This window comes from Galeopterus variegatus, unplaced genomic scaffold (genome assembly GCF_000696425.1).
Source record: "Galeopterus variegatus unplaced genomic scaffold, G_variegatus-3.0.2 Scaffold253, whole genome shotgun sequence".
Taxonomy (NCBI): Eukaryota; Metazoa; Chordata; class Mammalia; order Dermoptera; family Cynocephalidae; genus Galeopterus; species Galeopterus variegatus.
The window spans coordinates 316,251-328,803 of NW_007726364.1; the positions used below are offsets into that span (position 1 = coordinate 316,251).

A 12,553-nucleotide genomic window follows, 5' to 3' on the forward strand; every position below is an offset into this window, starting at 1 on the left:
CAGAAAGATGGGCAGAGAAGGCCTGGGTGGGTGAGGTCATGCCTCTGAATCAGAGGCCGCGCACACACACACCATGCGCCGCCATCTCCTGCATGCACACACAACTATACCACATGCACGCAGACCGCTGCTTGGCCTGCCCGAGGGACAAACCCCACTCTAAAGCAACTGTAGCCAGTCACTCTCCTCCAATTGATCACAGGGAGCCTCATGGGTCACTGCTCTTCCACCGCTTGCCCTCTGTGGGGGCCTCCATGTGGTCACTGCTCCTGTGTAACATGCACATGAGGTTGCTGCAGGTGAGTGACATGGGGTCCTGGTGTGCTGGGGACACCCACACTACCTCTTTCCTGTCCTGGGTCCTGAAAACATGGCATTCCCTTGCCATTCCCGAGAACTCCTCCCTGATGTGATGGGGCTTTGGAAGGAGCTGAACTCAGGGATGCATCTTTTGAGTAGTACTGTGCCCTGGGGGAAGGAGCAGCTTTCTAAGAAGACTGGGAGAACCCCTTAAACTACACACATGGAAATTACCCAACATCTGCTAGCAGTCATTCTGGAGACAGCAAGAAGTGACACGAAGGAGGGTTCAGATCCCTGGATGTGTAGAGGTGGGAGCTGGGGACTCCTGGGCCCATTTGTGCTTCTGGCTTCTCAGAGAGTTTTGGGGTGGGGGTTGTGGCTGAAAGTCTCTTCCTTTGAACAAATGCTTTCTTTCTGCTCTTCCTCACCTCTCACTTCACATTCTCCACCTGACTCTCATGGGTGGCTACGCAAAGGGCTCCCATAGCTGCCTGTCTGTTGAGCAGGGAGGAGTGATTCCATCCCACCTGCAGTCTGGTTCCAGAATGCTCAAGGGAGATGGGCCCAGAGGCCCCGAGCATAAGTATCCCTCCAGTCCTTGCAGAGTGAGGTTCCTTTCTAGCCAGCATCAGACTGCTTCCATGCATTTGGAAATGGGGGCTCTAGGATACAACCAAGACACTGTCCTGTTGCTAACCATAGCCCCCTGACCTGGGACTACGTCAGGTTGGCTGGAGGGTCCCTCGGTTCTCTGCTCCTTTTGAAATGAGGTGGGCCACTACATGTGAAGTACCTAAGACCTGTATGACTCACACATCATAGATAACCACATGAGCAGCACACACCTCTCAGCATCCACACAGATACGCACACCCTCACGTGAGCAAGGCCACCAGGTCCCCACACAGACCCCCTGCTGACAGAGACAAGCCCACCCGGTATAAACAAAGCAGTGTGCACAGCAAAGTGGACCCCTGGCCTGGGAAGGGCCCAGGCAGCACTCACCGGGAGGAGGTGAAGAGAGACCCATTGACTCCTCCAAATGTGGACAGAGCAACGGAAATGGGTATGATCCAGGCCATGATCCCGAGGAGCTTCTCTCCAAAAGTCTGGGAGAGAAAAGAAGGGGGTAAGCAGAAAAGGAGTGGTACAACTCCTCCACCCCTCAGCCTGCACTCTACTGCTGGAAAAGCTTCTCTCCCTCTCCACTCTGGCTGATTCCCTTTGCCTAAGCTCCTTGAGAGTCCCTGTGCAAATCACCACTCCCCACAGTGAGAATGGCACACATGGAGTCCATACACATTTGGGGCTAATTAACTGAACAAGACAGCGCATGGTAGTAATAACAGCAATAGTAATGAACTAACGTTTATTACCCTTGTTTTATGGATGAGGAAACTGAGGCACATTGTGATTGAGAAGTTTGTCTAAGATCACACACCCAGGAAGTGGAGGGGCCAGGACTGGAAGCCAGGTGGTGTGAGTCAGGTACATTATATGATTTCTCTAGCACAGGCTTGTGAGCCAGGCAGATCTGGGTCCAAGTCATAGCCTTCCATCTAGGAGCTGCGAAACCTTGAGCAAGTTTTCTATTTCTTGAGCCTAAGTTTCCCATCTGTAAAATAGGAATGAATCCTAATTCCTACGGTGAAAATTTTTAAATTCCATACAGATTAATTGGGGGAAAAATGATCAGAAGTTCCTACTTGGGCTGAGAAAGAAAAGTGTGAAGCTCTAGACTAGTCTTTGTGAACTGAAGGACTATATCATGTAGGGGACCATCCTTTTCTGTGTTCTCTGAGCCAGGTTTACAGCACATTTCTGGGGAGGGGTTGTTTAGAATAGATGTCCTGCGGGGCAAAGCTGTAGGTCATAGGAACAAGCTGCCACGGGACTCTGGAGGGACTCTTTCTTTACAGTCTTCAGAGATAAGACAAGTGACAGCAGTCTGGCAGGGTGGGTCATGACACAGGCTGCAGCCAGGCAAGGCAGTAACACGGCTCCCAGGTCTTTCTCGGATATCAAGGATCCCAACCCTTGGGCTGAGAAAGATAATCTCTTTCTTCAAAAAGCACAAACCGCTCCTACTTCTGCCTCATTTACAAGCACCCACTTCTTCCTGATGAAGAGGAGGAAATGGAGGCAGAGAGGAATGGCAGGTCTTGTGCAATATCATGCCACGACTCTCACATTTAGGGTTTAAATTCCCCTAGATCAGGAGTCAGCAAACTTTGAGTAAAGGGTCAGACAGTAAATATTTTGGCTTCATGGGCCATACAGTCTTTATGACAACTACTTAGTTCTGTCATTGTAGCTGTTTTAGGGACAACCCAGTCATCAGTGTGCTCCTGGGCACTTGGAGATGTCCCAGCGAGGATATACGTGGTTTCTGCCCTGAAGGCTTGGACTGGTTCCCATTCCATGAGGCCATGGATCAGGGAAAGGCGAGTGGGGCTAAGCAGGCAAGTCTATGTCAGCATTCCTGGTGTGAGAGACTGGGAGGCCAATTTCTTACCACAGCGACGGCGTTTGATGCCAGCAGCTCCTGGGGGGACATTGCAGTGACATAGGCGACATTGGCAAAGACATATACAAATGTGACCAGTGGGATGGAGATGAAGATGGCTCTGGGAAGGTTCCTGTAGAGGGAGAGGAGGTGAGGGGAGGCCACGTCCAGGATGGCCACCTGCCTCATTTTGGGGTCCAGGGAGTGCCTTCTGTCTTTCTGCATGAGGCTAACCTGTCAGCCTTCTGTGATGCTTCTCCTCCCTGGGGGGTGAGTTTTGTCTCAATTTAAAGGAAATGAAAACCTTAGGCTGGAAATATGTTCCATACCTGTTGATCTCTTCTTGACTTGAATCTCCGCAATGCACCCATTCTCCTGCCTCAAGACACAAAGATCGACTTGTCCTGAAACAGGTGCCCACAAGCCTCTCAGGGCACATTTCACTCTCTAAGTCAGCGGTGTTACCTTAGCAGTTTTCAGCTTTTAACCTGCTCTGGGACAGTCACGGGATCCTTTTCTTCTCTGGTCAGGGTGGATGACAAATGGCTTAAGTTCCTGGGAAATGAACTATTACTTAAGGATAGACCAGATCAAGGTCAGAATGGAGCAGAGGGGAGAAGTGGGCAGGGGACATCTGCTCCCTCTTTCCAGTAGCAGGTGTTGTGGCCTTTCAAGAGAGAGGAGAAGAGCTGGGCTGTTTCAACTCACTTGTAGGGATCAACAAGTTCCTCAGTCACGTAATTAAGAAAGTTCCAGCCTCCATAGGCAAAGGATCCCTGAAGGAAAGCCAGTGCAATGAGGCCGATGTCAGGTTCCTGGAAATTCTCAAATGCATTCTTTGGCTCCAGCCAGAAGTATTCTCCTGTGGACACAGCAGGCAGGAGGCTGTTCAGAGAGATAAATCAGGGGTCCAGCAGCCCCTGGCCTGCCCCATCCAGTCTCTTGCCCCTCCCTGTGGTGATGATGCCAGCTCTTTGTCTCGCTTCCTGTCAAGCCTACATATTGGAGAAGTGGGGCTAAAAGGAGCAGGGAAGTACAGGTCCGGGCCCTCCTGGAACCTGGTAACCATGAGTCTAAATGGGAGTCTAGGTTCAAAGCCCAGTTCTGAATGTTCCTTTTTTATTTTTTATTTTTACTTTTATTTTTTTTTCCTTTTTGTCTTTTTTACTGACCGGTAACAGGATCGCAACCCTCGGTGTCGCGCCCGTACCGGGGACCGGCAACGGGATCGCAACCCTCGGTGTTGCGCCCGCACCACGCTCAGCCAGTGAGCGGAAACCGGTCTCCACATGGGATCCGAACCCTCAGCGGGAGCGCCGCCGCGCTCCCAAGCGGCGCACTCTCCAGTGCGCCACCGGGCTGGCCCTGAATGTTCCTTTTTTAAAAGGCAAAGTCACTTGGAAGGAAAGGCTGGGGCAAATTGGGAGGCTGGCTTGCTGGACTTTGGAAACACAGTGTTGGGGGCATGGACAGTCTCCTGACCACCTTCCCTGAGAGCTATATTTGTACGTTTTCATGAAGAAAGTATCAAGAACAACACTCGAACATAAGCTCCCATAATGCTATCTTAGTTTCAGCTTGTTTTGCTTGCTTTGTCAATATCCTCCTGTCTCTTTCTAAGGTATGTGTTTGAGCTCCCTTTTCAGGGTATAGATTCCCTGAGGACAGGGGTCCTTTAGCAAAGAGCTTTTAAATTGCCTTCCCAGCCCTTAGCACCATGTCCTGCACAGAGTGGGCCCTCAAAACAGGTTGCTGACTGACTGACTGAGGTTGTAACTAGATACTGACCAATGTTACTTATGCATCTGCAGTCCAGAACTTGGACAGGAAATAAGAAGATTAGAGTGACCAGGAGAAGGAATCGAGGCCAGATTTAGAAGGCACTCACTATCTTTGAAAAGATAGCATAGTGATTTCCTTAAGTCTAAATTCCTGAAAACAATATAACCTGCTAAAGAATGTAATCCAACTGATTAGAATAATCAGACACATTATATAGCAGAAACTTAATTATGTTTCCTGGAGTAAAAATCTGGGCTCTCCACACTGACCTCAAGGCTTGTGGGTGGATGGGAGCTCTCCGTTTGTCATCTGACCTTCTCTGTGAGGCAGTGATGCTGGGCAGAGCCTAGTGGTGTCACGAGTCCCATGGAAACCAAATACAGACTCGGGTTGGGAGCTCTCCGTTTGTCATCTGACCTTCTCTGTGAGGCAGTGATGCTGGGCAGAGCCTAGGGGTGTCACGAGTCCCATGGAAACCAAATACAGACTCGGGTTTGGAAAGGACCAAATCCAGTGGGGAATGTTGGCAGGGGCCCCAGGAATGTAGAGCTCTCTCTTGCAGAGATTATGAGTAATTTTGAAACAAAATTTTCCTCTGTCCTCCATTTTAAGATATGGACAAGATAGAAAACAAGATGCAGGGAGCTTCCCTGGGGCTGGGGGAAAACTGGCAATAGGAGTCCAGAGATCTGGGGTCTTTACCTAGCTGTGCTAGAGCCATGAGGTGAATATGGGAAGCCTGACCTTTGCAGATGAGGGGGAACATCTCCTACTTCCAACCACCCTGGGAAAATGGTTTCTGTTCCCCCTTGTCAAGCAAGTGGAAGAAGAGAAGTCACTCAAGGTTGGAATTGGGAAATCTCAGGATGTGCACACTTCCAAAGAGGGGGTAAGGGGGTGGGTGTATGCAAGGGGCCCTGCTGTTCCGATAACACTCACCTTTGCATATCTGCACAACCCCCATGATTATGATCAGGGCCAGGGCCAGGAGCTTCCCAGCTGTGAAGATGTCTTGAACCCGAGTGGCCCACCGCACACTGGAGCAGTTGACCCATGTGAGGAGCACTGAAATGACAGACCCCCCAAATATACCCTCAGGGGCCATATGAGGCTGCACCTGCCCACTGCACAGAAGCAGAAGTGCTCCTTGCCCTAGATGATGGGATGCTAAATGTCCTGCAAGCTCAGCCCCAGTGACCAGAAACTGGCTAGGTTAATGGGTTACAGATGGAGATTATGTGCCCCAAATTAATGCTTGGTCAGAGCATGCTCTGCTGTGGGCTGGAAGCCAGAAGTAGGCATGGGAATGTAGGCACTGGCTTTGGGGAAAAACCAGCATCTGATCAGGGCACAAGTATGGGCTTTGTCTCCAAGTCCTTATCTGTTCAATAGGGGTCCTGAACAGCTAGTGGGATCCTGGATGTCACCTTCCTGAGCCTGACTTTGGGGCAACAGAGGTTTAGCAAAATAATCTTGTTACTTAGGTTTATTGAGGTATAATGTACATCTAGTAAAATTCACCTTTTTAAGTGTATGGCTTGATGAGTCTTGACAAATATATTTAATCATTTAATCACTACCACACTCAATATGTAGGACATTTCCAGCACGCCAAAAAGTTCCCTTATATGTTATGCTCCTTTGTAGTCAGTCAATCGTCTTCCCCTACCTCTGTCAACCACTAATATGATTTCTGTCCCTAATGTATGCTTTTTCCAGGATGTCACATAAATAGAATCATACAATACGTGGCCCTTTATGTCTGGGTTCTTTCATTTAATGTAATACTTTTGAGGTCTATTCATGTTGCTGCATATATTAGTAATTTGTTCCTTTTTATTGTCAAATAGTATTCCATTATATGAATGTATCAGTTTGTTTTTCCACTTACCATCTAATGAACATTTGGGTAGTGTCCAGTTTGGGGCTATTATGAATAAAGCTGCTATAAACACTTGCATAGAAATCCTTTTGTGGATTGTAGAGGTCTTTGAGTGGGGTTTTCATTTCTCTTGAATAAATACCCAGGAATGGGATTCTGAGTCATATGGTAAGTGTATGTTTAACTTTGTAAGGAACTGCCAGACTGTTTTCCTAAGTGGTCATATTATGTTGCATCTCCACCAGCCATGTCTGAGAGTTGCTATTGTTCTGTATCCTTGTCAGCATTTGGTGTTGTCAGTTTAAAAAATAAATTTGGCTGCTCCCATAGGTGTGCAGTGATATTTCATTGTGGTTTTGACTTGCATTTCCCTAATGACTAATGATATTGAGCAAGTTTTCATGTGCTTATTGGCCATCCATCTGTATGTTTTCTTTGATGGCATGAAGGGTTTTAACTCTGTCTCTTTACCCAGGAGTTGCAGGGCTCCAATAGAGATCCCAACAATGTGACACCTCTAAGGACTGGGTGGGAGCTCAGAGGTTGAGGACTCTCTCTGCCTTGCTGCTACACTGTCCTAGCAATGCACTGGAGCCCTGTGCTGCAGAAACGGGACTCTCAATTTCTTGATGGTTGTGAAGTGCTTAAGAATAAAGGGGTGAGGGAAGAAATTCTCCTGAAACAGTAATCTGGATACCCCCTATTCGTTAAAATGTACACATCACACATCTAAAAGCATGAGACTATTTCTGCCTTCCCCAGCCTCTAACCAGGGATGTGACTTCACTTGAATGGCTGATCAGTTATATCAATAACATATCCTTAAACTGTGCTTTTACTTTCCAAATATTTCCCAACCTCACTTGATTCTGAGAACATCTCGGCAGGGTAGGAAGGTCCTGACATTATTATCTATCTGTAACCTCCCTCCCTACACTGTCTCCACCTGGCAAACTCCTTCTCATCTTTCAAGATCCAGCTCAAATGTCACCTGTTCTGTGAGTCTTTATAATTTATAATCTTATTTATTCCTAACAACGTGCCTGCAAGGTAAGATATATTGCCCATGTTTTATAGACAAGGAACAAAATTCTTTAAAACAATCCCTAACCACTTTGTTAAATCTAATTTTGGCATTTATTTCTTTGTATTAAAATGATGTTTCTTTTTTCCCTCTCTTTTTGTAAACTAGGAGGGCAGGGACTATGACTTTTTTATGTTTTTAATCCCAGGGCATATCATTGGTGCCTGTGAATAGTAGGTGCTCAACAAATATTTAATAAATGAATATAGAAAATGCCACAATTCATTAGTCCTCCACTCTCATCTGAGTCTACACATTCCACAATGCACACCAATCTCCCTGCTCCCCAGGAATCTCATCAAAAGAAGACAGAATCCTTGAAGTGCTGCTCGTTGCTTGACTTACTCAGAAAATTATACAATTCTTTGAAAGAACATTGCATGCTACCATTAAAATCACTGGTGATTTAGTGAGTTTGTGAATGATTGACTCTTCCAAGGCAGTGGTGCAGTGGAAGGCACTTAGCTCCTGGGCACAGTCACATGGAGCATATATCATTATGTGTTCAGGCTGCGTTCTAATATGTACATTCTTCTTTCACCATATACATTGCTGGCTTTATTTCCAGTTCTCTTCCAATTAAAATATTGAAGAAGTTGCAGGACATCCAGTTTGTTTCTGAGTACTGTGGAACAAAATGTATGACAGTAAACTATCAGCTCATCTTGGCAAGGACTTTTGGTATGCACTATCAAACATATTTGTAAGAAGGGGAATTATATTTTGGTGGTCAGAATGGGAGTGATGATAGTGTATGTATGATAGGTATGTAGAGTGTTCTTTGTTGGTTTTTGTTTTGTTTTGTTTCCAGATTTTTTTTCCTTGGCTCAGCATGATTTGTCTGGCAGTGCCTCCCTCTTTCCCTATCCATCATTCTTTGCTGTAGATTGAGGACTATAAATCTTATACAAAGAACCCATCAGAATCCTATACGAAGAACTCACCATTTCTGATCTTTTTGAATCTTAGCAACGTTGAGATTCTGCATTAGTTTTCTTGGTTTTAAGTTGAAAGGTGATTGTGAGGATTGTGGAACATGGCTAACCTGATTGACTTTTGGGATGAAATTTGATGCAATGTAATCATGTTTCAAAGATTTTCTATCTTGGAAGGGGGATCTCATGGCCTAGGATTGCTGAAAAGTTTCACTGTACAGTTTCTGCTACTGCAATTATGTTGTGAATAAAAGCTTTAAAATACCAAAAAAAAAAAAAACAAAAAAAAAAAAAAAAAAAAAAGAAAAAGAAAAAAAAGAAGACAGAATTCCCCAATTGCTTTCACAGAGCCAAAAGAGCAACAAACAGGAAGATTGACTTCAAGAGTAGAAACTCTTGACTCCTCATGTAGGAGCTATTATCCAAGATGGTGTCATATAAGGAGAATCAAAACATGTTGTCAGAGGAAGGATTTTAAGTGCCAGAGCAGGGAGAACATTTTGTAAATACTCTAATGTTCCAGATGGATGGAGACATCCTGATAAATACGCTTTTGGTTTATCTTACTCAACTCAATAAAGATTTCAGGATCATGTGCCTGGTGACAATCCAACTCCAATCACTCTAAACAACCTGGTCTGAGATCTCAGCTTCTCCCCAGATCCCTGTACCCAGCAATTCAGGCAGACATAAGCGATAAAGACTAAAGGATAAAGCAGACTGACATGAACAGAAGGAAGATTAGAAAACAAAACACATGTGGCCCTGGGAAAGGTAAAGATTATAGAGTTAGGAACTGGATCTTGATCTCAGAGAAGATAATCATCCTCCACCAAGGGGAGGAGAGGGCAGTGTGGGATGTGACAGGAAACTGCTTGAGGAAAACAAGGGCAGAGTAGGACAACTCAGAGAAATTCCTCCTCCCCCAAGCAGGAGGGGAAAGGTGGCCATCTTCCTGTGTGCTGGGATAGAAAACGTTAAAACATCTCTTTACAGGACAGACCTTGTTGAGACAGAAAGAGTCCTTCAAACTGTCAGCTCCATGGTATTCCTGGGGGGCGGGGATTAGAGATGTTTGAAGGAAAGAGATACTTCATCAAATAACCTCACTGTAGGTATCTTCTATCCTGCCTGACCTTATCTCCACAGCTTCTCAAGGACCCAGCCCTCTACTAATATTTAACCTCTTGCCTTCACAGTGATCTTTGATAAATAAGAGGAGAAATTCTGAGAACAAGGTGGGGATAGGTGGCTGCCGGTGGCATCTGATCTCCTTGGAACAGTGGCTGCAGGGCCCAAGACTGACCCTTCACTCCTGCAGTTGGGTGATTGCAACATGTGACTGAGGGAAAGAGGGCACTTTCAGTCTCCTGGTACCACAGGACGGCTTCTCTCACAGCAGGCTGACATCTGAGCCTCCATCCAGAGAGGAAAGGTCAGCAAGTGAAGGCAACATGATGGGTGCTTGCCAAGCCTCTGCCCTGCTCGGGAGTCCTGCCACTGCCCATCTGCTCCCCAGCACCCTTTTCTGCAGCTGCTGACTATGTCCTCTCTCTTCTAAGCTAGACCCTGGATTCTGCACGTCTCAGATACAGTGTCCTCAGGGAAGCCACATGTAGATGGGGGCCAGAGGCACCACAGCTTGAAGTCTGAGGGTTTTCATCCACCCACCCGTCCATCCATTCATCCATCCATCCACACAGGGTCTACATGTGCTAGGCACTTCGGTATGTGGAGAAGTTATAAATAAGACACAAATCCCTGCCCTCAGGAAGTTGATGGGGTATAGAGGGGATAGGTGAGCTGAGAGATGATGGTAAAATAGCATGGTGATGGCAGAGCTATTCATGGAAGCTACTGGGTGTACACGAGGAGCCCTAACTCAGCCCAAGGGAATCAGAGATGCCTCCTATAGGAGGAGGAAACTCTAGCAACATGGGGAATTTTATAATTTTTGTCCAGCTAAGCAAAATAAAAAGGAATAAGACTCTGGTTCTGGACAATTGTAATCTAGCTGTGGGAGTGGTTGCCACTTTCCTAAAGGTCCTATAGAATCCCAGGCTTGTCTGTATTTCTTGGCATTTTCTCCTCTCTTTCTCTCTCATTTCCTGGATAAAAAATAAGATGAAAAGATTATTATGAAGATGAGACTTCAAGAAGATGCTGAAGTCAGGGGTTGGTTACTTAATCTGTCCAGTTCAAAAAACTTGACATCAAAGTGACAGGAGAGATGCACAGAATGAGGCAGAAGCAATCTAGTACCCTGCCCAGAGCCCAGGGCCTCTCAACTACCAAGTAGGAGAGATGGGTGCAACATTTCTTGCCTGTGGGAAAGCTGTGGGACTGGCAGAGAGATGCAGGTCCCTGTCACCGACCTGGAACTTGGTGGTCCCCTGGTGGGGGTGGGGTGGGGGTCAAGCTCCTGCTCCCTGCAGAGAAGGCACCCTCAGCCCTTCTTCAGCCTGAGCCTCAGACTTTGATCCTTGGGAATCACAGAAGCCTCTCCTTAACCTCCTCCCCATGACAATGACAGCAGATCTCATGGGGCATGTGAAAGGCAGTGTAACGGCCATCCCAAAGAAGTCAACATTCTAATCTCTGGGACTTGTGAATATGTTATCTTATATGGCAAAAGGAACTTTGCAGATGTGATTAAGTTAAGGATCTTGAGATGGGAGATTATCCTGGATTATCCTAGCAGGCCCAATGTAATCACAGGAGTCCTTACAAGAGGGCTGGCTGGTTAGCTCAGTTGGTTACAGCACGGTGCTGACAAGAGGGAAACGAGGGTCAGAGTTACAAAAGGAGACATGACGGTGAAACCAGAAGTCAGAAAGAGAGACAGATTTGAAGATGCTATGCTGCTGGCTTTGAAGATGGAAAAAGGGGCCATGAGCCAAAGAATGCAGGAGGTCTGTAAAAGCTAGAAAAGACAAAGAAATAATTCTCCCAGAGCCTCCAGAAGGAACGCAGCCTTGTCAACACCTGAGTTTAGGACTTTTGTCCTCCAGAACTGTAAGATAAGAAGCTTGTGTAGTTTTAAGCCACTAACTTTGTGGTAATTTGTCACAGTAACAATAGGAAACTAATACAGGACAGACATCATGAGGGAAGACCAGAAAACAGGGCAGATCCTTAAAGAGAAAAGGTGTTAAAGAGCAAGCAGGCAATACACACCAGGACCCTAGAGGAGTGTCTGTCCATAAGCCTTGCAAGACACCTGGTGCAGGAAACAGTGGGGGTCTTCAGAAGTTGGTAGTGAGACAAGGTCACCAATGTGCTAACCTAGCTGGCAAATTTCCACACCACACGACAGCATCCCAACTCTTCCAGCTTCCCAACTCTATCTGGGATCGTTCAGCTGGAGAGTAACTACCTCCTCTTCCTCTCTTTGGTAATTCAGTACAGTAGCAAACAGGCTTGCCCTATAATTACTCTAGCAGTGTTTATTCTGTCTCCCTCTTTGAGAGAAATTCTGGGCCAAAGACACAATATTCCTCCATCTAATCCCAGGTTTTCCTCCAGTCTCCTCCATAGTCCATACAATTTCAGGCCCACATATGCAACCCAGATATACAAACAAACACAGGCCCAAGAGTTACAAACTTTTCACTAGGCAAGTGGAGTGCCAGGGTGTTCACAGTCATGATTCCTTTGTTCTTTGTCTCCATAGTTTTGCTAGTCATCTTACTTACTGACCAGAGGTTACAGTCAAAGACCAGAAGAGAAGTCAAGATGGAAAGCCAAGAGATGATCTCAAGAGTCCTGAGTTTGGGTTCGTTCCTCAAGTTGGAGGGTACAGAGTGGCCACACTGTGTACCATCTTGTAGGGGACAACACCGAAGACACCTTGGCAGAGCTTGCTCTGTGATTTTTCTAGGCTGAGTCAACCTAACCCAACTCAGTAGGTGGTGAGGCACATGATGTTAAGGGATTACAAATTTTGGAAGGTAAGAAATAGGAACAATATTTTGGGAGAATTTTTACCTTAAATTTATATATTATAGACTATAGGTAAAAGAGGCAATTTAAAAATTAATCTCTCTAGTGCATTTTGAAAT

At 46.1% G+C, this 12,553-nt stretch overlaps 1 protein-coding gene across 2 annotated transcripts in view; it reads right to left on the reverse strand.

Moving 5' to 3' along the window:
* The window catches only part of SLC7A8 (solute carrier family 7 (amino acid transporter light chain, L system), member 8), a 47,444-nt gene that overhangs the window by 6,870 nt on the left and 28,021 nt on the right, over nucleotides 1-12,553 (reverse strand). For both annotated transcript variants that reach the window (XM_008566571.1, XM_008566572.1), the window contains 4 exons: nucleotides 5,531-5,656; nucleotides 3,518-3,671; nucleotides 2,819-2,942; nucleotides 1,309-1,412 (listed from right to left, as the gene is read on the reverse strand). In XM_008566571.1, coding sequence (XP_008564793.1) covers nucleotides 1,309-1,412; nucleotides 2,819-2,942; nucleotides 3,518-3,671; nucleotides 5,531-5,656 — 508 coding nt within the window. The remainder of the gene's footprint in view (nucleotides 1-1,308; nucleotides 1,413-2,818; nucleotides 2,943-3,517; nucleotides 3,672-5,530; nucleotides 5,657-12,553) is intronic.